The following is a 25,762-nucleotide window of genomic DNA, read 5'->3' as shown; positions in this document are numbered from 1 at the left end:
GTTGTATTAACAGAGAGAGTCTAACCTGTCAGCTGTGTTGTGTTAACAGGGAGAGTCTAACCTGTCAGCTGTGTTGTGTTAACAGAGAGTCTAACCTGTCAGCCGTGTTGTATTAACAGGGAGAGTCTAACCTGTCAGCTGTGTTGTATTAACAGAGTGAGTCTAACCTGTCAGCTGTGTTGTATTGACAGGGGGAGTCTAACCTGTCAGCTGTGTTGTATTAACAGGGAGAGTCTAACCTGTCAGCTGTGTTGTATTAACAGGGAGAGTCTAACCTGTCAGCTGTGTTGTATTAACAGGGAGAGCCTAACCTGTCAGCTGTGTTGTATTAACAGGGAGAGTCTAACCTGTCAGCTGTGTTGTATTAACAGAGAGTCTAACCTGTCAGCTGTGTTGTATTAACAGAGAGTCTAACCTGTCAGCTGTGTTGTATTAACAGAGAGTCTAACCTGTCCGCTGTGTTGTATTAACAGGGAGAGTCTAACCTGTCAGCTGTGTTGTATTAACAGAGAGAGTCTAACCTGTCAGCTGTGTTGTATTAACAGAGAGAGTCTAACCTGTCAGCTGTGTTGTATTAACAGAGAGAGTCTAACCTGTCAGCTGTGTTGTATTAACAGAGAGTCTAACCTGTCAGCTGTGTTGTATTAACAGGGAGAGTCTAACCTGTCAGCTGTGTTGTATTAACAGGGAGAGTCTAACCTGTCAGCTGTGTTGTATTAACAGAGAGTCTAACCTGTCAGCTGTGTTGTATTAACAGGGAGAGTCTAACCTGTCAGCTGTGTTGTATTAACAGGGAGAGTCTAACCTGTCAGCTGTGTTGTATTAACAGGGAGAGTCTAACCTGTCAGCCGTGTTGTATTAACAGGAGAGTCTAACCTGTCAGCTGTGTTGTATTAACAGAGAGTCTAACCTGTCAGCTGTGTTGTATTAACAGGGAGAGTCTAACCTGTCAGCTGTGTTGTATTAACAGAGAGTCTAACCTGTCAGCTGTGTTGTATTAACAGGGAGAGTCTAACCTGTCAGCTGTGTTGTATTAACAGGGAGAGTCTAACCTGTCAGCTGTGTTGTATTAACAGGGAGAGTCTAACCTGTCAGCTGTGTTGTATTAACAGGGAGAGTCTAACCTGTCAGCTGTGTTGTATTAACAGAGAGTCTAACCTGTCAGCTGTGTTGTATTAACAGGGAGAGTCTAACCTGTCAGCTGTGTTGTATTAACAGGGAGAGTCTAACCTGTCAGCTGTGTTGTATTAACAGGGAGAGTCTAACCTGTCAGCTGTGTTGTATTAACAGGGAGAGTCTAACCTGTCAGCTGTGTTGTATTAACAGGAGAGTCTAACCTGTCAGCTGTGTTGTATTAACAGGGAGAGTCTAACCTGTCAGCTGTGTTGTATTAACAGAGAGAGTCTAACCTGTCAGCTGTGTTGTATTAACAGGGAGAGTCTAACCTGTCAGCTGTGTTGTATTAACAGGGAGAGTCTAACCTGTCAGCTGTGTTGTATTAACAGGGAGAGTCTAACCTGTCAGCTGTGTTGTATTAACAGGGAGAGTCTAACCTGTCAGCTGTGTTGTATTAACAGGGAGAGTCTAACCTGTCAGCTGTGTTGTATTAACAGGGAGAGTCTAACCTGTCAGCTGTGTTGTATTAACAGGGAGAGCCTAACCTGTCAGCTGTGTTGTATTAACAGAGAGAGTCTAACCTGTCAGCTGTGTTGTATTAACAGAGAGAGTCTAACCTGTCAGCTGTGTTGTATTAACAGGGAGAGTCTAACCTGTCAGCTGTGTTGTGTTAACAGAGAGTCTAACCTGTCAGCTGTGTTGTATTAACAGGGAGAGTCTAACCTGTCAGCTGTGTTGTATTAACAGAGAGAGTCTAACCTGTCAGCTGTGTTGTATTGACAGGGGAGTCTAACCTGTCAGCTGTGTTGTATTAACAGGAGAGTCTAACCTGTCAGCTGTGTTGTATTAACAGGGGAGAGTCTAACCTGTCAGCTGTGTTGTATTAACAGGGAGAGTCTAACCTGTCAGCTGTGTTGTATTAACAGGGAGAGTCTAACCTGTCAGCTGTGTTGTATTAACAGAGTCTAACCTGTCAGCTGTGTTGTATTAACAGAGTCTAACCTGTCAGCTGTGTTGTATTAACAGGGAGAGTCTAACCTGTCAGCCGTTTTGTATTAACAGGGAGAGTCTAATCTGTCAGCTGTGTTGTATTAACAGAGAGAGTCTAACCTGTCAGCTGTGTTGTATTGACAGGGGGAGTCTAACCTGTCAGCTGTGTTGTATTAACAGGGAGAGCCTAACCTGTCAGCTGTGTTGTATTAACAGGGAGAGTCTAACCTGTCAGCTGTGTTGTATTAACAGGGAGAGTCTAACCTGTCAGCCGTTTTGTATTAACAGGGAGAGTCTAATCTGTCAGCTGTGTTGTATTAACAGGGAGAGTCTAACCTGTCAGCTGTGTTGTATTAACAGGGGGAGTCTAACCTGTCAGCTGTGTTGTATTAACAGAGAGTCTAACCTGTCAGCTGTGTTGTATTAACAGGGAGAGTCTAACCTGTCAGCCGTGTTGTTGATGCTTCGAGAGAACAAAGGAAGCGACTCAGAGCTTGCCGTAAAGCAGTATCTCTGGCCGTACAATGTGTATGACGTCATTGACATTTTAAAAGGTTTTTTAGAACAAAAAAGCCACTTTAAAAAAAATCTAACACCCAGCAGTGTGTATTTTATTTGCCTCCCCTTTTGAATGCAACATTCAAATTACTAGACAAAAAATGATATCCTGAGAAAAGTGGATTTTGAGGTGTATAACTCCATAGACCTCCATTCATTCTGCACTGGCCTGTGAGCCAGAGTTCTATATGGAACTCTGGTGGAACTGCAACCAGTTCAGAAGCCGGAAGTAACGAGAGTGTGGAACTTCTTCCCTCTTTGCCTTAACCCTTGAAACATAACCATTGCCGCGTTGCCTGGAAGGCGACGTTGGGGGCTAAAAACACCAAACTCCGCACGGTGGGAGGAGCTGTGTGTGTGTGTGTGTATGTATGTGAGCGAGACACAAGTGACAAAGGAGGGCAGGGAAAGGAAATGCAGCTGAACGTGTTTTAAATAGCGTTTACAAATTATTAATAACGAAACGCAATGTGCGGCGCACCGCCACACATGTCTGGGAAACACTGCTGTCTGTTTTGTGGAGCCATGCGGTTTGTTGACATGTTAAAAGGAACACGCCGACTTATTGGTACTTTGTCTTATTCACGGTAACCCCCAGAGTTAGATAAGTCCATACATACCCTTCTCATCTCCGTGCGTGTTGTAACTCTGTCTGACGGCTCCACCGGTAGCTTAGCCTAGCACGGATCCTGGAGGTAACTGGTTCCAACTAGTCTACTGCTCTGAATAAGTGACAAAATAACGCCAACATGTTCCTATTTACATGTTGTGATTTTTACATATTATATGCTTTGCTCCCTTGTATATATAGACATAGAAAAATACACACTGTAAACATTAATGTAACAGACGGATATTCATCAATTATTTCCCGCCAGCAACATATAAGGTCAAAAACCATTAGGGTGTCCTCTCTTGTTGTTACATGAATGTACGACACTAGATAGTTACTGGTCCAGTCTAAGTCTGTAATTTGGGAGGATTGTACAATTAGGATATGTTCTTAAAATGGTACAATCCTCCCAAATTATAGTCCCAGTTTACTGGACAACACAATACATTCAAAACTTTCGGTGCTGAAGCCTGGGAAAATGACCACTGTCAAAACTCACTCACTGAAACATACGCTAGCAACAAGCGCTGGAACAAGACATGGAGGAACGACGAATCGACAACACAGAGAAAAGCTGGGTAGGCTAGCGGCGGAGAGACAATTGGACACAGGTGAAACACATCAGGGCGGGGGGAAGGTGATCAAACATGGTGGGAAGGCAGACAAAAACAGGAAGATAAGTGACCTGCAATAGAGACAGACGGTGAGTTTCAAATTAACACAGGAAGTGCACGAAATTAAACACAGAATGCAAGGAAAACAAAACATAATGACCTAGGCACAGGAGTTGGATGTGACAGTTCACAGTTACACACCTAGAAGCTGCACACGATTTTACTATCGTTTTAGTACATTTGAGTCTTATTTATCTAATTGATTTTAGTTGTGTTCATTTTTACATAGTAAAGGGTTTTAATCTATCTTTGGTGGTGGCCCCCAGCTGTGGTCAGTGTGCTGGGGGTCCACTCCCTTTTGATGGTGATATAGTTTTTCATGGCCTATTTTTAGTGTGCTATGTTTATTTGAAGAGTGGATTTTTTATTTTTTTTTATTTATTTATTTAAGTAGAATAAATCAACCATTCCAACAGTGCATGATTGGCTCTCCAGCTGTGGTGCGACTGGCTATCTTTTTATTTAGTGTAGGTTAACTGCCATAACTGGCTATTTATTAACCCTTCTGTTGTCCTTGGGTCAAATTTGACCAGTTTTCAAACTTTATATATCAGAAATATGGGTTTCTTTCAACCAAATTACCCAAAAATAACATGGATGGTTCAAAAACGTCAGAAAAAGCAAGCAAAATGTTGAAAAAAAGCAACAAAAACAAACTGTCTAAAAAAGGCTTAATTTTGACCCAGGAGAACAACTCAAGGGTTAAGAACATTTGCTAAAAATGTAACCGATGTGGCCTCTTCTACATTCACGATGATCTGTGGATTCTAAAGGATCCAAAGAATATTATTTAACCACCGGTTGTCCTCAAGTGTTGAGGGTCCTGGTAAGAGAGGGCTCCAAGGGCGATGGACAGTGGCCCAGTCACACGCACAGAACCCTCCCAGATGTGAAGTGGTCACCAGTGAGTTCACCTGGGCATTGGTGACATCACGCTACCTGGGCAGAGGCATTTCTACTGGCTAATAAAGTGAGGCTCATTCAGTATTTCACAGTTTAATATCTCCTGCATGATATCACAGTAACAGTTTTTTTCCTTCTTTCCATTGTTTTAATTATTTCCTTTAGAATCTTCTGGCTATTTTTTTTAATGTTACCATGAGGGGAATGGGGGTAAGCTGTGTGGTTACATACAGTATGTGTCTCATTGTTAATATTATATTGAAAAACAAAATGCATATTGCTTTAAAGCCAGTGAAACTCCCAAAGACATGAAAGTGAGAAACGTTGATTATATCAAAATCCACAAATGATTTTATGGTTTTTCATTATGATTATTGGTGGAAAAAAATAATCATACACAAACCCCACATGTTGATATTCATTTATTCTGAATTTACACATTTGAATCTACACACTGTCTGGATAAAATGTATCTGATGAGACACCCATTCATTTATATCTACACAAGATAAATAATTGTACACATGTACCTGTATCATCAACATTGGTAAAGATCATGTGACCTCTGAGGCAGGCACCAGACAAGCATGTTGGTGCTGCTGGTGGCAGCCTGAAGAGGAACCAACTCTGACTGTACAATTAAAAAGAATATCTGTACATTATTAGAAATAAAACTTTGTCTGTTTACAGTTCGTACATGCTTATTGTAAGGCTTCTCAAGAACCTAGTCACATTGACATCAACTGTCCCAAGTCTTTGAGCCAGTCCGAGCATCAACAGGACCAGGGACAGACCACTGCTGCTAATTTAAGGCTGATGTTTTCTGCCTCAGCTCAATCTGTTTCAACATTTGGTTCCTTGTTGCTGAGAGCAACTATTGTCAAATCAATGTCAATGATTTACATGAAGAAAAAACAAACAAAACAGAGAACAAAACAAGAATTTGCTGACTTAAGATTTGAAGCTGTTCAGTCCTGCATGTTGCATTTAAGTCCCGACCTACAACAACATGAAACAAAGCCCTTCGACATTAAGGCTTCAGTATGAATTAACAGGTTACACTTCAGCTATTTGTATGAAACGGACAAGAAAAGACTACAACACTGGAACACTGCGGTACAATCCCTGGCCCACAATATGGTTTCACAACACAAACAACTCTTGCATAATTGTCCGATATACTGTATACGCTTGAAGGTGCAATCTGTAATATTTGTATGACTCTGCACAAAATAAACACAAAATCATCGGACTGCTGCTGCTTTCAAGCTGTAGATGAGGCAGAACCAGTTCGTCTCCGTGTATTTTCTGGGGATGCCCCAGGCTCTCTGGTCCCTCAAATACCCAACTTGGCACTCCGTGTAGTGTCTGTTAAACTGGAGCCACGTCGCATCATATTTGTAGGAAAAGTGAGGGACCTAAGCTGCCTTGCTCAGGATCTGTCAGTTTGTAACAGAATAAAATAGACAAAAAAACCTTTAGTAGGCCACAGGTCATAGTCACACTTGGTTTCCAGTGTAGGTTCTAAAGTTCAGTTTGTGTTGAACCGTTTGTCGTTTTAGAGGTGGTGATTCAACGTCATGGTGATTCCGCATTACACAAAGAGGGGTTTAATATTTAGTCTGCCCTCGTTATAAATGGCGTGGACAATATGTTAGAAACACCTCCAGCATTACAAGTTCAACACCACTCAAACTGATTAGAACCTAAAGGAGGTAGGATTTATTGCAGGGCTGCTGTATTAGGCTGCTTTGCTTTGAGCTTGGTGGACCTAATAAAGTGCTGCTGGCTGGAGCAGTGGGGCTCCACTCACTTGAGGCTGTTGTACTCAGCAGATGCAGGTATTTGCAGTGTAAACTTAAGTGGGTTAGACATCATGTCATTGAAGGGCTGCATCTTGTATCCAAACGTTTGACTGGTACTGTATATATTTTGGATTTTTTAAAGCTAAGGGTGTTGTACGGTCACTACTATAATGCTGATTGCACTATTAAGGATGACACCGGAGTAATGTTTTTCTTTTAGTTGTCATTGGTTTAGAAAAGTCTAAACCCACTGATGTTGGCCGTACTCTACTACAGAGCACCGTTTCCATGCCACGAGTAGGGCTGCAAGTTAACCAATGAGTATTTTAATTGTCGTTTCATCTGTCAATTAGTTGTTTGGGTTCTAAAACGTGGATCAGTGTCCCAAAGCCCGAGACGACGTCCTCAAATGTCTTGTTTTGTCCACAACTCAAAGATATTCAGTTTACTGTCACTAGAAGACACTAGAACATATTCACACTTAACAAGCTGGAATCAGAGAATTTAGACTTTTTTTTCACTTTTAAAAAGTGACAAACGGATGAATCAATTATCAAAATAGTTGGCGATTAATTTAAAAAGTTGACAACTAACCGATTAATCGCTGCGGCTCTAAAGAAGAGCTCAGACACGCTGCAGCATGACTGCCGCAGTCCATTTACAACTAACTTACTGGGTACTCATTCTTTCTCTGCTATGATCAACAGTTAGTGCACGTGTTACTATAGATGTGGCAGTGGTGAGGCAAAGACACTACTTGTGGCGTTGCAAAGTGGTTTGAAAAAGAAGAATGGGCTGCAATTAATAATCATATCCAATCTTATCAATCACCTAGTCTACAAAAACTATTTTCTTTTTTTTTTTTTAATAGTGAAAATGTCCACAAAAAAACCAGAGCACCGAAACCAGAGCATATTTGGCATTGCTTGATAAATTAGTAAAATGATCCCTTGTTAAATATTATCTGACAAACAACTATCGGTTTCATCAATAGAAGAAAAAAAGTGTTATATTTTATAACACATGTCCTCAAGCGGTTTCTTTATGGTCTTTAAAACAATCAGAGCGGACGACTGGAAGGTTGGGTAAACCTGACGTAGAACAGCAGCAGCTACGCACTGTGCCAAATCACTCAATGGGTTTTGACATTTCATGGCAATAAAAGGCAAACAGAAAAACAAAAATGACTGGTGTTATCCAAAACAGCTTCAGTTTAACACGGATCTATGGAAGAGGATCATCAGCGAGTGTGAGGCAGTTGACTGTGTGTTAACATGTTGACTACAGTTCATTAGCTCCGCTACAGAAGTCAACAGCAGTTTAAAGTGAGGCTGTACCCACTGTGTGCAGACTGAGAGGGGACTCTGAAGCCCTCTGGGTGGAGCATCACTTTGACTCTAAGTGTTCCTGATGTTCGGTCACAGGATCACATGATGAACCTGCAATGTCCTGCAGGGAACTGACCGCATCTTTTCGAAGGAAGTTGAGGTATTGAACGCAAACAGCTGCACTATTTTAAAGACATTAACACAGTTGCGGCCCACCTCCCTAAGATCTTTTATTCAGCACGTCCCGCAGCCACATTAATTATGTCCATTTCCTCTTCCTGCCACTGGCTGCCAGCTGCCAGGAGGGAAGTCAATATCAGCAACACTCCATGCAAACATCTGCCTGTGCTTCTCCCAAAGACAAACTGTCCATTTTGCACAAATGCAAAAGAAAAAAAAAAAAAAAGATTTACAAATGTTAACATTAAAATAAAAGATTGCTAAAACAAATGTGTATTGTGATCAAAAGAGACTCTAGACCAGAGAAATATGAAGTTTACTGTCCGACAGTATTACATGTGGATGATGGGAAAGGTACCGGCAGTTGAGTAGTGTCTACATCTGCCCACAGGCCTCCACTGAACACTTTAGTGACACACCTAAATAAGTTGAATGTATAATGATTTTGGAGGTGACACTGTTGTCTCTTGCTAGCCTTCTGACCTCTAGTATTGTCTAGTTATTACAGTTTTCAAACTGTTGGACCTTGGTACCTCTCAGAGGTAAGTGAGTGCTCTCAGTTGCTGATGGCGGCGTCTGGGCCAGCGGTGGCTGCAGGGATGCGAGGCATCTTCTTGGCTGGACTGGGGATGTGCTGGAGGCGGAAAACAGGCCGTAAACATCATCAAATTAACTGTTTGTTAACAAAGCACCTCAAATATGTTTCTTATCTGCTCTTCTGTTATTAACGCACATTTCAACAGCACTAATCACATCAGTAGGACACAAGCGGAAACTTCCGGGCCTGAAAAGTCAAGCCAATTCGGAAGTGTCTTAAACCTGCATTCTATCCAATTCCCAAGGTTGCAAAAAGAAGTCTGTTTCTATAGAAGTCTATGGGGAAATGACCCTATTTGTCACTTGAATAAACATTTTCATAATGAGTTTATGGTTTTAATCGCTACTTTCAAGTCTTCCTTCAATAAAGCAGGGGATGCATTAGGGGCGTGGCTACACACTGATCTGTCAATCATGACAGAGGCTTAGCAATGCGTATCCATGGCACTGTGGACATTAAAATAGACCTGAACTTGTTTTTGGGTGTTGTCTGGTATCCATCTTAAACTTTGACCCTCTCACTGTGTGTTTTACTTCAAAGTTAATTGGATTACTTTGGTGGCCTAGAAATGTCTTGTTTAGTGTTCTAAACAGGAATTTACCAAAAAAGTTGGTAACTTAAAGGAGAATTCCGGTCAATTTCAACACGTAGCTCTGTCGTTTATAAATTTGGAGTGCTGCGGTCTCAGAGGGTAAGGGGATTTATTTTGAAGATGGCTGAGCTTTCAATCCTTTCAGTTAACATCAGGGGGCTAAACGGGCCGATCAAACAAGCTAAATTCCTGGAATATTTAAGAAGGAAAAACAGACGTGGCGCTTATACAAGAGTAACATTTACGTAAAAGAGATGTAAATTGTCTACAAAATAAATACTTCAAGGTTGCTGCCTCATCTAGTGACGACACCAAAACCAAGGGCTCCATTGTGTTGCTGTCGCAGAAATGCGCGCTATAGGGGGAGACATGAATGCAGTACTAGATTTAAACCAGGATAGATCACGGGTCAATCACACGAAAGCCCAGAAACATATATCAGACATGTTCAAAGCAGTTGTGGAATCCCACCATCGTACCGACATATGGAGGATGCACAATCCTATTAGCAAGGACTACACCTTCTTTTCCACATGTCACCTCACCCAGTCCCGCATTGATTATATTTTGTGCTCCAGTGACCTTAAGGCAATGTTCCACACAATAGCAATAGAACCAGCAGTTCTGTCTGATCATAATGCGCTGATAACCACATTCCGTTGTGATATGTATCTAGGAGATGGCAATTTAATAATTCCCTTCTCCAAAACACTTCTTTTGATGCAGAATTTAGAACCAAACTGGCTGAATTTATATCATTTAATACCGACTCAGTTCCTGATCGTGCATATACATGGCAAGCAACTAAAGGGTTTATTAAGGATTTCACATCCTCCTTTGCGGTCAACTTGAAGAGGAAAAGAGAGGCAAGGATAGCGGAGTTGAAAGAACGCTGTAAATCGCTAGAGCAATCTCTCAAGACTTGTTTTTCTAAATCTACACAAACTCTTCTAGTCACAAGTCGAACAGAGCTGAATGATCTGCTAAGAAGGAGAACTGAGTTCATAATGCACAGAGTGAGGCAAAATTATTATTTTAATGGCTGTAAACCAAGCAAATTGCCATTCACACAGACCGAGGTATCTCAACCAATCCTAAGGATATCAGCACCACTTTTCAATCCTTCTACTCAAAGCTGTATGAGTCCTCCTGCAACCCAGATCTGACACAGTGCCAGAAGTTCCTAAAAGAACTAAACCTGCCTCTTCTTCGCCCAGAGGAGGCAGAAGAACTGGGTCAACCTATAACGTTAGAGGAACCAGGGTTGGATGGAATTCCATTAAAACTTCTTCTACAGTATTTTGACATATTAGGACCTACCATTTTACAAGCTTTAACTTCAGCCATAGAGAAGGGTACTTTCCACCAACAAACCAACACCGCGCTGATTTCCGTTATGCCAAAGAAGGGCAAAGATCCTACGGAGAGCTCAAATTACAGGCCCATCAGCCTCATCGGGACTGATATTTATATTTTATATTTGCTTTATTCCAAAGTCCTGGCTCTCTGCTTAGAGCGATTTATCGAGAAGCTAGTCCACCCCGACCAATCAGGTTTTATACCCAAGCGTCATGCTGCAGACAATATACGCAGACTATTTCATGTAATAGAAGAAGCCAAAAATCTTCCAGCAACGGCAGCAGTTTTATCAGTGGACGCGGAAAAGGCTTTCAACCGCCTAGAGTGGAACTACTTGTGGCAAATAATAGAGAGGCTTGGTTTGGGGGGGCAAAAACTGACATGGTGCGTACTTTATATGCGAATCCCACGGCCATAGTCTCAACCAACGGACTGCACTCTCAGACATTTCCCATTAAGCGGGGCTCGCGACAGGGATGTCCGCTCTCACCCATGCTATTTGCACTCGGAAGGAATCACTTCACATGGGTAGGCACTTGTAATAACATTTAGTATGAAACATCGGCAAGAAGTACTGAGTTTTATTCATCAGTAACTTAAAGAGGGACACCACAGATTTTTCACATCAGTGTGTGTTTCCAGGTATTGGGGTACTCCCCAATACCTGGAAACACTGCATAGATGAAAAAAGGACTATAATAATAGTATAAATACGTAGGAAACAGTGTCCTAAAGTTTATTCATCCTGTACCTCTGGTGCAGTGCTGGAGCGAACAAGTTCTGGCGCTGCTGTCAGGTCATCGTCCACAGGTCTTCGTGCGTATTCCCTGCGGTGTTTGTCATCCACTCGTGTCAGGTACCATGTCCCCGGAAACAGATCCTCCACTGAGCCTCGAGGGACGTAGTTGGCTGTGCGAACAGAGCAAGCAAGCAAGCAAGCAGTTAGAGATGCAGGCGACTCAACTAAAAAAAAACAAATATTCAAATCCCAAAACTGAAAATCGAATACCTACCCATCAAACGAATATTCGGATCCAGCCCTAATAATGATAATGTACCTTTTTACATAATGGCCTTCATGGTGTTGGACACTTGGTCAGTTATTGATTTTTTATTTTTTTTATTTATGAACATATAAATCAGCTTGCCTTAAATTTAATTCTGTATTTTAATTAGGATTGTTGTGGTCAGACAGTGATCCTAATCAAGACTGGAGCACCTCAGGGCTGCGTTTTGAGCTCCCTGCTGTATGCCCTGTACACACACGACTCCAACATCATCATCAAGTTTGCTGACGACACAGCTGTGGTGGGTTGGCCTGATCACAAACAACACTGAGTACACTGACATGACATTTGATACGGGTCATGTAAACAGCATGTTCCATTTGGATATTCCAAATAAGGCTTTTTTCCAAATAAAGCATTCTTTGGATATGTATACAGCGCATTTGGAATATAAAACTCAATCAGAGTTTTTACTGCAGTTTAGAGCAGGGCAATATGGAGAAAATTAAATATCACGATATTTTTGACCAAATATATCAATGGCGATTTTGCGGCTATATTGTTGGGTTGACAATTGGGGCTTCCACAAACATTTATCACAATGAGAGTTTTGATAAATAATCACCAACAATATGGATACAATGAGAAGTGGGTAAAGGCAAATAATAGAACAGCTAGAACAGTCTGGTAAGTTCAGAAAAATACATCACTTTACTGCAATGCAGCCTTTAAAACCAGGAAAAGACAACACTTGTGTTGTATCACGCTATCAATGTCGATACAATATCGATATATTGCCCAGCCCTACTGCAGTATGTGACAGTTTACGGCCTCTTGCCTGTTTACGGCTTACGGCCAGTTCTGTGTGTTGCTATGATTGTTGTACACAAACCAACTAGCTAACAGTTTGCAAGGCTGTGATCAAGATGCATGCCCAGAAGAAGACTTGGGTATCAAAAGGTTTTTGGATATGCACAAACTTTGCCACGCTGACAAGAAGGTGGTTGAAGGAATGAAAGACGGAGGCTGTGTTCACATGGTCGAACAAGTCCGCCACCGCGGATAAGTTAAAACAATCCTATTATGCACTACCGCAACGGGAATATTGGTGGAATATTAACTTTCGTTATGTAAACAGCTTAGTCAGAATATTGTCTTTTTCGGAATCATCACGACAACCTCTGGCTCAACCGATGTACATTGCTGGGATTAAGCCTGACATCCGGCGCGATGTCCCTCCATCTCCGCTATCTCAGCTATCTATGCATTTTGCAAGGGCAACGTTGCTGCATCCGGGGCTTAGCGGTAACGGCACAAAACAGGACCGCAAGGCCCTGCATAGACTTTGTTTGTTGTTTGTTCTGCTGAACATACAATGCCCTACCCTGCACCCCCGGCACTGCAAGTTAAGGCTAGGAGAAGCGATACAAACCCCAACAACCCGAGTAGCTGCCATTTCTCCCTGTTGAGAACGGGAAGAAGGTACCGTATACACTGGGCGGCACTGAGAGGCTCAGGAGGAGATCTACCCTCAGGTCACTAGAATCCTAAATGAGGTCACTGCTTAAGACTCCAATTCTATTTCAAATGTTTTTTTAAGAGCTTTACTTCCTGAGAGACTTGTGATTGCCACTGTAAATAACCAATTAGATCCTTCAGAATCAGAGACTGGCAGTAGTGACAGCAGGGTCATACCTAAGTGGTGTGTATCCTCTCTCAGCTTCATGTTCTCAGAGAAGACAGCAGGCGAAACCTTCTGCCTCGAGTCCAGTCGGACCTTCAGGTCACTCAGGCTGGACACAAGTTTGTCCAGACCAGATCCTGAAAAAAAAAAAAAAAAAGGAAGAACACACTACCATTAGCTTCTATAAGTTCTTAAGGCATCCAGATCACACAACTGAAACATGGCTGACTTACCGGGTGTATGGTCCTGTGTGACTCTGAGAGAATACAGAGTAGCAGCAAATCCTGAACCGTAGGAGAAAACTCCAATCCTCTGTCCTGCTATCTGTGAAGCTGTTTGTCTGCAACACAGAGGCAACAAAGATTCTTCGTACATACTACAACTCCAAGACTCAATTGGTTGAACTATTTTAATCAGCCATGCCAGGATTTTTGAGGGTAGCCATCTTGCTTCACAAAAGTGGTCAGTTTGCATTGACTTGCAACAACTGAAATGCATTTTCCTGTTCTGTTAACTTGCAATAAACTGCAGTAAAAATGTACAGCTGTTTGAAGATCTCACCAATAATCTTAAAATACAATTAGCGGCAGGATATGTAAAAATAATATTCAAATTTAAGGTGTTCATTTTTAGATCTTATAGTTAATATAGGAGGTAGGTGAGCATATCTATATCAGCTGTTAGTCTGTGCACAAAGCTAGCTAGGAATGTTAGCGCTCTCCAGTGAAATAAAAAAATAAAATATATATTTATTTTTTTTTTTCCTGGAGAGTTTGGCTTCCTGCCCCTTAAGCACATGGTTGCAGCAAGTGATTTAATACAGTAAACAAATAAATAAAAGAAAGTCAGACAAAGGTTAGAAACTGAGACCTACTGTGCAATGAGTGATGCAAGGCAGCCGTAGACAGAGGGGGTGTACATGTTTCCATTCTGGTTGGAGATCAGCAGGGAGGCCTTGGTCTTCGTCTCAAACAGATCTGCACTGGCCTTCATGAAGGCCTTCTCCACATCCCGGTCAAAGTAGGTCTCTTCTGGCTTTATATCTCTGCAATGTAAACACAAATACATGATTAGCAACAGAATCACCCAAGTGTGTTTTTGTGTTGTCATAGAATAACTGAGTTGCACTTTTGCCACCTTGGTAATAAAGAAGTTGTCTCTGTTGAGTTAAATACAGTGAACATCTATCAGGCAGAAGTTTATAATTTTGGATTTGGAAGATGAAGAGGAAATAGTGTCAGGACTAAGGTAGTTTTGTAAGTTAAGACATTGGGAAATACTTTCCACATGCAGAACTAACTGTAATAGTATACATTATAACGTACATGCATTATGAAGTGAGTCCAGGTAAGAGTCAAAATGGCAACAATACTTTTCACTTGTCTTATGTTGCTGGGTTTGTATTGTTTATTATTACTGCTTTAATGCTGTTCCACTGTTTTGTTGCTGTCTGTTATGTCAGTGTTCCTTTGGATTGTAAAGTGCACGGAGACCATGTCGAAAAGTGATTTTACACTAAGAAGAAATGGCGGAAAACTTAGTGATGTGGAACTCAGCAGTAAGAAGAGATTAAATGGCATCATTGGCCATTTACAACCATGTTGTACTATACCATGTATACTATATTTTTAAACTAGCTCAAAATTAAGTAAATCAAACTCTGAACCCATGTGACTGTTATGTTCTGTGCCAACTGACATGTTTGATCTGATGACTCACTGCATAAAAAGGTTCCAAAGGGAAACGTCAAAAGGACCAGTGAAATTCTTAAGGTACAGACTGTTCCAGATAAATTACACATCTAGCTCCCTGTGTGCCTTGTAGCTGCCGACAGTCACGTGAGGAACCGGCTGAGCCAAAACTAGTTACAAGTTACCATATCTTTAGTCTCGCATTGCCAGACCTATCTCCACAGGGATATCACTAGATAAAGTTCAGGAACACCGGTAAGCTCTAATCACAGGTTGAAGCGTTACTGAGCTTTGGTAGAACTTTGGGTCGTTTTGCTAACTAGCCACGATATAGCCATGATATACGCTGGTGATATACATCATATAAGATGAAAATCTTCATCAATATCTCCTGTGTGGAGAATGGAGAAAGGACTAAATTGAATCGGCGTCAGTGAGCCAATAAGCATGCACCATGCTTGTACCAAGATCTAATAATGTTTGTGATTGGCTGTCTATGCAGGAAAAACTGCGTTACGCACAGTGACGTGTGTGCGATGTGTTTTGAGAGGCTGGACTACAGTGTGCGTCGCATAGGTGTAAAGGAGCTGGAAAAAAAAGAAGATTTTTGATGTTGTCATTTTTTTGTTGTGCTAAAATTAACTTTAGAAAATTGCTATCGGAAAAAAGTATCGTTCAAGAACCGGTATTGAAGTCACGTCATCGGTATAGTTACCGATATCGAAAATCTTTAAATGATTCCCAGCCCTAGTCACCACTGAGGTGCCCTTAACCCCAACCCGGCAGCTTCCAGGTGTAATTGTGTGAATGTGATCAGGACAGTCCTGCAAAAAAGTGCATTGCTCTCAGTGTGTAGGGAATAAATAAAAAAGGTGCTACTCCAGGATTTGTCCTCACTATCTCCACGTAGCCATGAAGGGCCGATAGTAGGACGTTACTCCATGTTTCACATGCTGCACTTCACAGCCAGCGGACGATATTGATTTGTACTGTTGATTCAGGTGTGTTGTGCTAGCTGTTTCTGTGGTGCAAAGTCTTAAAGAAGGTACAGAACTTTGGCTTGCATTCGGAACACATTTTTGACCAAATACATCAATGTCAATATTGCGGCGATATTGTAGGGTTGACTATTGGGGTGTTTGAAAAATAGCTGCCATGACCTTCAGGGGCCAAATTTGCAGCGCCCCGATAACTATATCCTTCTGTAACATACTGTATAAACCCACATCGGTGTCAAATGTTTTATTGCAAAATGTTTGTTTTTTTTAATGAATATTTCAGCAAGCTGCCCCACTATACATGACATGGAAACCTTAGTTATTTTTGTAGACATTTCATGAAGTGAGCTCAAGCTGCATGGAGCTGGGACATTTCATTTGCTCCTATTCTGAGTGTACCTGAAAGCATCGAGGCCTGTGAAGGGTCCCGTCTCAGTGTTGGGGCTGGGGTGGCTCAGAAAGTCGTTCAGCATCAGCCTAGCCAACGACTTCTGCACCAGCTTGCAGTATGGAGAATGGAATACTAGAAAGCCAAAGTCGTCCAGGCTGAAACGCTCTTCTGAACCCTCTGTGGAGAAGGAGAATGGTTAAAACCACATAAGCCTAGACAACGCCGTTTCCTGTTTTAAAAGGTTGTTACTTGCTTCACTTGGTCTCAAGAATTCCTAACACACTGGGTTCCATTTCATTGGCACAGTTGCAAAGAGCAAGAGAGAACAGTTTTTTTTACCCAAATACCAACACTTTGCCTTGTTCTGCTTTATCTGCATACAACCTCCCGTATCTCTGCGCTATGTACAAAACACCAACATGACAAAGCTCCTTTCAAGATCAGGGACACATCAACACATCAAAAAGCTGATCTTTTGTGTCTGTGCTGTGTCTGTGCTGTGTCTGTGCGGTCATGGAAACCCAGCCCATTATATCAAGACCAGAGAGGAGGGCCGGAAATGTTGTGCTACATGTGAATGGTTCATAATGTGTCTTTAACAGCCTCCTGTTCTCAGATGTTGCACATGTTGGCACATCAGGTTAAAGGCTCATCTCATTAAACTACTTTATGGTCACTGAACTTAGGTAAACTTCTTAGCGCAGCAAGCAGGTAACGTCCTAAACCCTCTTAACTAATCAGGCTATTATGCGACCAGTCCCTCCACAACAGTCCCATCCACATGCATGACAGCAGCAGCACCTTTTCTACACACAGGTACATTGACTAACACATAAAACAGTTAAAGAAGAAGCATCAAACTGTTACTGCCAATTCTAATATTAATTTATGTAGCAGTATTATGGCTTTTTTTTCTGCTGGAACTTTGGAAAAACGCTACAACGTAACGTTAATGGGCAATTGTGCACCTTCAATCGACGTCCACTAAAAGTGCCATTTTTGCCGCTGACAGATTCAAGATTATTATTCTAAGTGTCCGACAACATTGTGGAAAGGATCTCTACAGAGAAAGACCTTTTTGTTGAAGAGTAAGATCCTTTTAGTTTAACATGAAACATCCCAGCAATCGCTATGGCCAAACTCACCAGACTCCAGTCAACCTGTGTTCTACTTTTTCTAACTGTAATAAATATATACAAACACGCCTGCATGGAACAAATGTTGGAGGATCAGTTATGTATTGGTTATGGACAACAGTTTTAACCCACCTCTTTGCCACTGCGCATGGATCTTGTTGCGGTACACAGAGTAGCAGCGGTCCAAGGCACTCAGGTAGCACTCGATTGACAGCTTTCCGTCCACCACAGGATACTCTGACATCAGGTCGGGCTTGTAGAAGTCATATGCATGCTGCATGTGGGTTCCTCGCAGACCTGCACCACAGCCAAAGCAGTTGGCTCATCAGTTCAGCTACTTCTACATGTACAAGCCCTATAGTTTACAGTCATACATACAGTGGTGTGAAAAAGTGTTTGCCCCCTTCCTCATTTCCTGTTCCTTTGCATGTTTGTCACACTTAAGTGTTTCGGAACATCAAACCAATTTAAACAATAGTCAAGGACAACACAAGTAAACACAAAATGCAATTTGTAAATGAAGGTGTTAATTATTAAAGGAGAAAAAAAATCCAAACCATCATGGCCCTGTGTGAAAAAGTGATTGCCCCCTAAACCTAATAACTGGTTGGGCCACCCTTAGCAGCAACAACTGCAACCAAGCGTTTGCGATAACGTGCAATGAGGCTTTTACAGCGTCCTGGAGGAATTTTGGCCCACTCATCTTTGCAGAATTGTCCTAATTCAGTTACATTAGAGGGTTTTCGAGCATGAGCGGCCTTTTTAAGGTCATACCACAACATCTCAATAGGATTCAGGTCAGGACTTTGGCTAGGCCACTCCAAAGTCTTCATTTAGTTTTTCTTCAGCCATTCGGTGGTGGACTTGCTGGTGTGTTTAGGATCATTGTCCTGCTGCAGAACCCAAGTTCGTTTCAGCTTGAGTACACGAACAGATGGTCGGGACATTCTCCTTCAGGATCTCTTGGTAGACAGCAGAATTCATAGTTCCTTTTATCACGGCAAGTCTTCCAGGTCCTGAAGCAGCAAAACAGCCCCAGACCATCACACTACCACCACCATATTTTACAGTTGGTATAATGTTCTTTTTATGAAATGCAGTGTTCCTTCTCGCCAGATATACTTGGACACACACCTTCCAAAGAGTTCCACTTTTTGTCTCATCGGTCCACAGAATGTTGTCCCAAAAGTCTTGGGGATCATCAAGATGTGTTCTGGAGAAATTGAGACAAGCTTTGATGTTCTTTTTTGCTCAGCAGTGGTTTTCTCCTTGGAACTCTGCCATGCAGGCCATTTTTGCCCAGTCTTTTCCTGATGGTGGAGGCATGAGCGCTGACCTTAACTGAGGCAAGTGAGGCCTGCAGTTCTTTGGACGTTGTTGTGGGGTCTTTTGTGACCTCTTGGATGAGTCGTCGCTGCGCTCTTGGGGTAATTTTGGGCGGCCGGCCACTCCTGGGAAGGTTCACCACTGTTCCATGTCTTCGCCATTTGTGGATAATGGCTCTCACTGTGGTTCGCTGGATTCCCAAAGCTTTGGAAATGGCTTTATAACCCTTTCCAGACTGATAGATCTCAATTACTTTCTTTCTCAATTGTTCCTGAATTTCTTTGGGTCTCGGCATGATGTGTAGCTTTTAAGGATCTTCTGGTGGACCTTACTGTTTCAAGCAGCTCCTATTTAAGTGATGCCTTGATTGTGAACAGGTGTGGCAATAATCAGGCCTGGGTGTGGCTAGAGAAATTGAACTCAGGTGTGGACAACCACAGTTATAGTATGTTTTAACAAGGGGGGCAATCACTTTTTCACACAGGGCCATGATGGTTTGGATTTTTTTTCTCCTTTAATAATAAACACTTTGTAAACACTTCATTTACAAATTGCATTTTGTGTTTACTTGTGTTGTCCTTGACTATTGTTTAAATTGGTTTGATGTTCCGAAACACTTAAGTGTGACAAACATGCAAAGGAACAGGAAATGAGGAAGGGGGCAAACACTTTTTCACACCACTGTATGTATGCATGACCGCGTCTATAATAAGCTGGATGCATTTCAAAACATTTTTTCACAGATTCAATTTTCACCTAAAAGGTATTGCAGTTTATAAACTTTCCAAGAATGACTGAACTAGTTTCTAGTATTTAGATGTGCATTTAAACACATGCAATAACTCATCTAACCAGTGCACACTGTAAAAAACAGAGAGCCTGCCTCTTAGAGACAGGCTGTTTCCAAGTGTCTAACAACATCATGGGGCCTCATTCACCAATATCTTCCTAAGTGTTTCCTTAAACGTTTTCTTGGGAAAGGTCCGCACCTGTGTTCTTATAATGATGAATCCCATTGTGCTCGTATCCATCCATTGCTTTTCGTCCTGCATTAGTCCAGAGTTGTAACTAAACCTTGACTGAGAGACTAGATCATCACTGTCTTGTTTTAAAATAATGTGCACCTTTGAGGAGTGCCATCACACCCATATATTGTCTGGACCGGTCCCAACAGAGGTTGCAGAAGGCGTGAGTTTCATTTTGTGCATGCGCATATTCAAATCTATATTATTACTGTAGAACTGAAGAAAATACCAATACCCAATTATTTTTGCACAAGCATGTCGGCACTCAAATGTGCATAACTGTGCTCTTGAGTTTGCGTACACTCTGTTCTTACCTAGGAAAAAAAATCCCAAATAAGAAAACTACATAAGTGGTTTTTTTTTAAGAGGATTTGTTTTGCTCAATGGTGTTTTTTACCTCCAACGTTGCCTTCCAGGCAGCTAACCCTAACCCCAAACATAACCATTGCCTCGCTGCCTGGGAGGAGACGTTGGGGGCAAAAAACACCAAAGACCATTTTTTTTTTTCTTCTTAAAGGGTAACTAGCGTTTTTTTCAACCTGGATTTTCAACTCTATTTCCCTATGTTTTTGTGTCTAAGTGACAACAATCTTTGACATTGGTCCAGTATTAAGCAAGATCGCTGCTGTCGGCAGTCAGCGAAACAAGCTACACTGTAAGTTAATAGGGCGATTGTCCAGCTTGTATTTACCTTCACAAAAGGGCTTGTTTTGTCACTGACAGACTCAGATTAATATTCTAAGTCTCTGACAATATTATGGAAAGGATTTCTAAGGAGGTCGACCTTTCTGTTAAAGAGTAAGATCCTTTTTTTTTTAAACAAAAAAAAAAAAACATCTGCGAAATTGCGTTCGCTAAACCCACCAGACTCCATGTAAATAATCAGTAATTTTAGCATCATAAAATACACTTCACTCAAAGTCGACAGAAACAAAATAAAACTATGAAAAGCCGTTTTGGGTCGTCTTCCCACTTTTCCAACCATCATAACTCTAGTTTTGGTTAAAATGACACAGTTCACCGATTTATACACGCTAAAAGTATTGTTTTTTTAAATGGAGTCTGGTGGGTTTAGCGCTAGCGACCTCAGAGCTGTTTCTGGTTAAACAGAAAGGTCTTAAAGAGGTTTTAAAAAGGCCAATCTCTGTATGGATCCTTTCCATAATGTTGTCAGACACTTAGAATAATAATGTGAGCCTTTCAGTAGCAAACTAAAGCACTTTTAGTGGACCAAATTGACGATGAACATTTGCCCCATAGGGTTACATTGCAGCACGGTCTGTGGCTGCCGGTTACAGCGTACACGCTCAACACTGGACTCCTGTCAGTCACTTACACACAAAACATAGGAAAACAGGGACCAGGTTGAAAAAAAACGGTAGTTACCCTATAAGAACGGTTGGTGAATGAGGCCCATTCATGTCAGTGCTCAACAGCCAAGAAAATTCAATCAAAATGTCAGTGACGTGGTACAAAAGTTAAGTCAACAGTAAACATTTGGATGATGGGAACAGCTAACAGTGGGTTCTTATCAATATGTCATTAGTACATGGTGCTCCCTGACGACTTGTGTACAACGGTTATCACTTAACTGACCTCGTTCAAAGGCCAGAGGAGCATTAGGCCCGACCAGCATGGCCACTGCACCGGCACCCCCTGTGGGCCGGGCACTTCCTGTGGCGTAGACAGCAATGTCCCCCGCTACAACCAAAGCATATCGCCCTGCAGACAGGAAACATGAAAAGAAGGGAAACGGAAAGCCTGAGTTTTAATTTTTAAATATACACGTCTCTTCTCTAAAATGTAATCATCAGCACAGTGGCATTTTACTTCACACAAGACTGTTGCAGCAATCGGTTGTATAAGAGTGTAACAAATCTTTATCTCAGTTACATTAGCAGCAATCACTATGAAACACTTAACAATGATGCAAGTGAATAAAAACATCTCCCTATTCTGCCAAAAAGACTAGCTGAAACATATTAAGACTAAAAACCAATATGATACTAAAAAGACATCAACATTTACACAAGTTTGTTCACTCACCATCCCATGAGCTGGACTCTACCCAGTTGACAGCGTTGAAGAGTGCAGCTGTACCCCCGTAGCAGGCGTTTGTGGTGTCAATACCCTCCACATCTGTATTGCCAGAGTCCTCAAACAGCTGCATGATGACTGTCTTGACAGATTTGGACTTGTCGATGATGGTCTCAGTGCCGACCTCCAGTCGACCCACACTGTCGTAAGACAGGCCGTTCCTCTCCATGAGCCTCTGGACCACCGTCAGGCACAGGGAGTTGATGTCCTCGCGGTCGGAGCAGAAGCCCATGCGAGCTTGGCCCAGGCCCACAGTGTATTTACCAGCTGCCACGCCGTCTAATTGCTCCAGCTCGGCCTGGTCCACATACTGGGATGGGAAGTACAGTTCCAAGGCAATAATACCAACATCTTTGGGCCATGGTCCCAAGCAACTGATTGGTCCTGATCCCGGCATCCTGAATGAGTTGAGAAGAGTTTTAATGTTCAGCGTTATATTAATTTGAAAAATATGTTGTGTGTTGGAGTACACAGTATTTAACCATGTGCCTGCAATGCCTCATGACTGCTAATGTAGGAATTAATGAATACAAATGATTAGATACATCTCACACACACACACACACACACACACACACACACACAAATGTCATAGCAGAGCAGACATAATACACTAGGTTTGTGTCGTTTTTTTCTTTATGTATTTGTCAGGGACAATGCAAAACATATTGTAACACGTTACAATACTTAAACAGATGTGCTGCATACAGGATTTCTAGCCAAGGTCTCCCATTTTACGTTACAGCTGGCGTTATTTAGCTAGCTAATGTAAGGTTAGCTATCTGGCAAGGTAAACGAGAACATTAACCATCTAGCATGTTAGCTAAGGTGGTTGTACTATAGTATGACACGTACACGACACGGCTGAGATACTATTACCTGTCGGCTTTACTTGACATTATAATACTAACGTTAACCAAACTAACTGTTAAACCGGTCCTGTTGAACAAGCCACTAGCTTAGCTAGCTACGGTAAACACAAAGACAGCAAACCACCTAGAAAGTAGCAAACGCTAGCTAATTAAAAGGCATAAGCAGGGCATTTTCATGACCGGTAACTAGTTTAATGTGCCATTTGTTATGTCTTAAGTTTGACAGCTAGCTTAGCTTATATTACGTATTACACGTACCTAAACAGCTACATAAAGCTTGTGTTAAGAGGAGAGCAAAACTGGGTGAAAAGGCACAACGGGATTTCCTGGTACTTCAGTGTCTATGACCGAAAATGACATCTGTAACCTGTAAGACTCTTACACTCAAGGGTCAAATATGTTTTATGCCTAAAAGACTATTTGACAATGGTTTTAAAAATATTTAGTTGGATAAAATCCCTATTTCTTTTAATTTTTGAACACCGAGATTTCTTGGTCATAATGGTCATAATACAGAGAAACAGCATGATTTCAGCCAGTTAAGATTGCAACACGGACCAAATAGCTGACGGACCCGCCTCTTTTCCAACTCATGGGGCTAGAGTTAACATACAGCAGCTTGATTTAGCGGTCTTACGTCTTATGTTTTTTGTAAACCAACTGTGTTAGAAATGGACTAACGCGAGTAAGGTTAGCAAAACCCTGACTTAAACATTTCAGATTTATGAACATTCCACACAGAAACCCGAAATACTTAGTTAATATATCCCCTTTTGAGAATAAACAGACGAATCAAACACAAAAGTACAGTGATTTTCTTGTGTGCCTTCTTCGGGATTAAAATATATAGTTGCAGACCGTATATAAGGCTTCTCACCTGTGTGTGAAGTTAACTCCAGAGACGGTGAGTTACTACTCCGTTATTATTTGTATCCAGCCCACCAGCCGGCAGAAGCGTATTTATATGTAACGATGATAGAGCAGCGTACACCCTGCACTACAGCACCTTGCTTCTTGGCCAATCACAGCTCACAGACAACATGCGGTGCTACCAAGTCCCGAAGATTTCTGGCCAATCGGAGATCAGGAATCACAACCACGCGCCAGAGCTGTATCTGCGGTCCAATGCTGTGAGTTGTACGATGTCTGGTGACAGAGAAGGAGCCAATCAGACTGCAAAAGTAATTCCTGGCGCGGTAAACAGCAGTGGGCAGCGCTTGAATTACAGAACAGTGTGTCCATGGCAACCATTCATACAGTCAACGGGTATGACCATCAGTACTCAAATACTAATGTAACCGAGGGTTTCTTATATTGTCTAGAATAAAATGCCTTACACTAATAAGTACTCAATTCCATAGAGATGTAATTAAATTACCATACTAACATATAAAAATATTTCATTGCAGCCCACATCAGTTTATTCTGCCAGCTTTGTGGATAATATGGAAGGGGCATGCAAAGTCATGCAAAGTGTCTTTGGCAGTGGCAGAAGGAGTAACCTGTAGGATGTTCAGAGAGCTTGGCTTTCAAACTCTTACTAAATACCATGAAATATAATTAAAGTATCAAAAGTAAAAGAAGCCTACTCACTGAATGACCTCTTAATGTGTTCCATTATCTTATGGGCCTCTAATGCATTAAGGTGTAGCAGTTAAATGTTGTAGCCAGGTCCTTTGATACGTGACATTATATCATATTTTATAAAGTGATCATATGTTTAATGCGTAAAATATGAATCTTTAACTAATAACTAAATCCGATAAATGTAGTGGTGTAAAAGGTTTAATATAAGTATTAAGTCGAATAACACTAATACGCAAGTAGAAAAAAAATGATACTTAGGTCTATAAGTACAGATCTTGAGTACATTATTTTGTATAATGGAAAAAGTAATTTAGCCATACTGGGATGGCCACACCTGCAGCCACGCAGTTGATAACGTGGCTGCAACCTTCAGGCACTCACACACCTTATTTCTTTTTACTGTGTGTTGACCATTTTTTCTCAATTTAGTTGACTTTGACACATCACAATCCCATTGATTGCACAGACATTATATGACAGATACATTATGACACAAAGCTTTTGTTCCATCCATCATACTTATAGTTGATTTAGTTTGTTTAGTCTGTTTTGAAGCCTAGAGTATTGGCAAAGGTGTCCTCCCCTCTGTCGAGGTCACTAAACTAAGTCTTTTAATATTCTAGATTTTGCTTCTTTAAACAATACCATCAAAACTATTTGGATAAAATGTTTTCTAAAAGAAAATCCAGATAGCTTGAGAAACATTATCCCAAACATTCTGTTCCAAAAAGTAGCTCTTAACGTTATATTCACGTGCCCTTATGCTGTTGGTAAACTTCTGATAAAACTGTCCAACTTTCATAGGCAAGCTGTGGTTGCTCCCTTCTTTATAAGCAAAATGATTCATAAATAAATGATGATAAAATATTAAGGTGCTGGCTTTCCAACCAAATCCACAATCTGCTTGTAGTCAGTTGAGAAACGTCAGCGAGGCCTTGATTCAATTCAGATTTAGGTTTTCCTCTTCTTTCTGTTGGTTATAAGCAAATATTTATCTGTTATAATATTAGAAACGGCTGGTGTAATAAGGTAACTTTATAGTGCAACATCAACTTACATTGATATGTTGAAATATGTTAGCCTGACAAGCCAGACCCACATCCAGATGTTGGGTCTGGGAACTCCCCATTGGCAGGGCTCAATCCGAGGGGCGGGATCAACGGTTGTCTTTCAAATTCCCTCTGCACTCATAGCCAACCAGAGCAACGCTAGTTGATAGATTACAACTTTAA

General features: G+C 41.4%; 1 protein-coding gene across 2 annotated transcripts; it reads right to left on the bottom strand.

The window, feature by feature from the left end:
- Positions 1-5,260: 5,260 nt before the first annotated feature.
- On the bottom strand, positions 5,261-23,931 carry hmgcs1 (3-hydroxy-3-methylglutaryl-CoA synthase 1 (soluble)). 2 transcript variants are annotated; one of them, XM_078270998.1, is made up of 10 exons: positions 23,821-23,931; positions 22,021-22,469; positions 21,571-21,696; positions 17,756-17,920; positions 16,496-16,664; positions 14,282-14,452; positions 13,641-13,747; positions 13,419-13,544; positions 11,468-11,625; positions 5,261-8,801 (listed from the first exon to the last, which is right to left on the bottom strand). In XM_078270998.1, exons 2-10 carry the CDS (start codon positions 22,466-22,468, stop codon positions 8,724-8,726), a joined length of 1,548 nt encoding a protein of 515 aa, XP_078127124.1. In that variant the 5' UTR covers position 22,469; positions 23,821-23,931; the 3' UTR covers positions 5,261-8,723. The 2 variants fall into 2 exon arrangements, with proteins under 2 accessions (XP_078127124.1, XP_078127125.1); XM_078270999.1 differs by lacking the exon at positions 23,821-23,931 and adding an exon at positions 23,202-23,295.
- Between the last annotated feature and the right edge of the window lie 1,831 nt (positions 23,932-25,762).

Source organism: Sander vitreus, chromosome 16 (genome assembly GCF_031162955.1).
Source record: "Sander vitreus isolate 19-12246 chromosome 16, sanVit1, whole genome shotgun sequence".
NCBI classification, from domain to species: Eukaryota; Metazoa; Chordata; class Actinopteri; order Perciformes; family Percidae; genus Sander; species Sander vitreus.
Note: the sequence above shows the minus strand (reverse complement) of the source record. Positions and strands in the feature narration are given on the sequence as shown.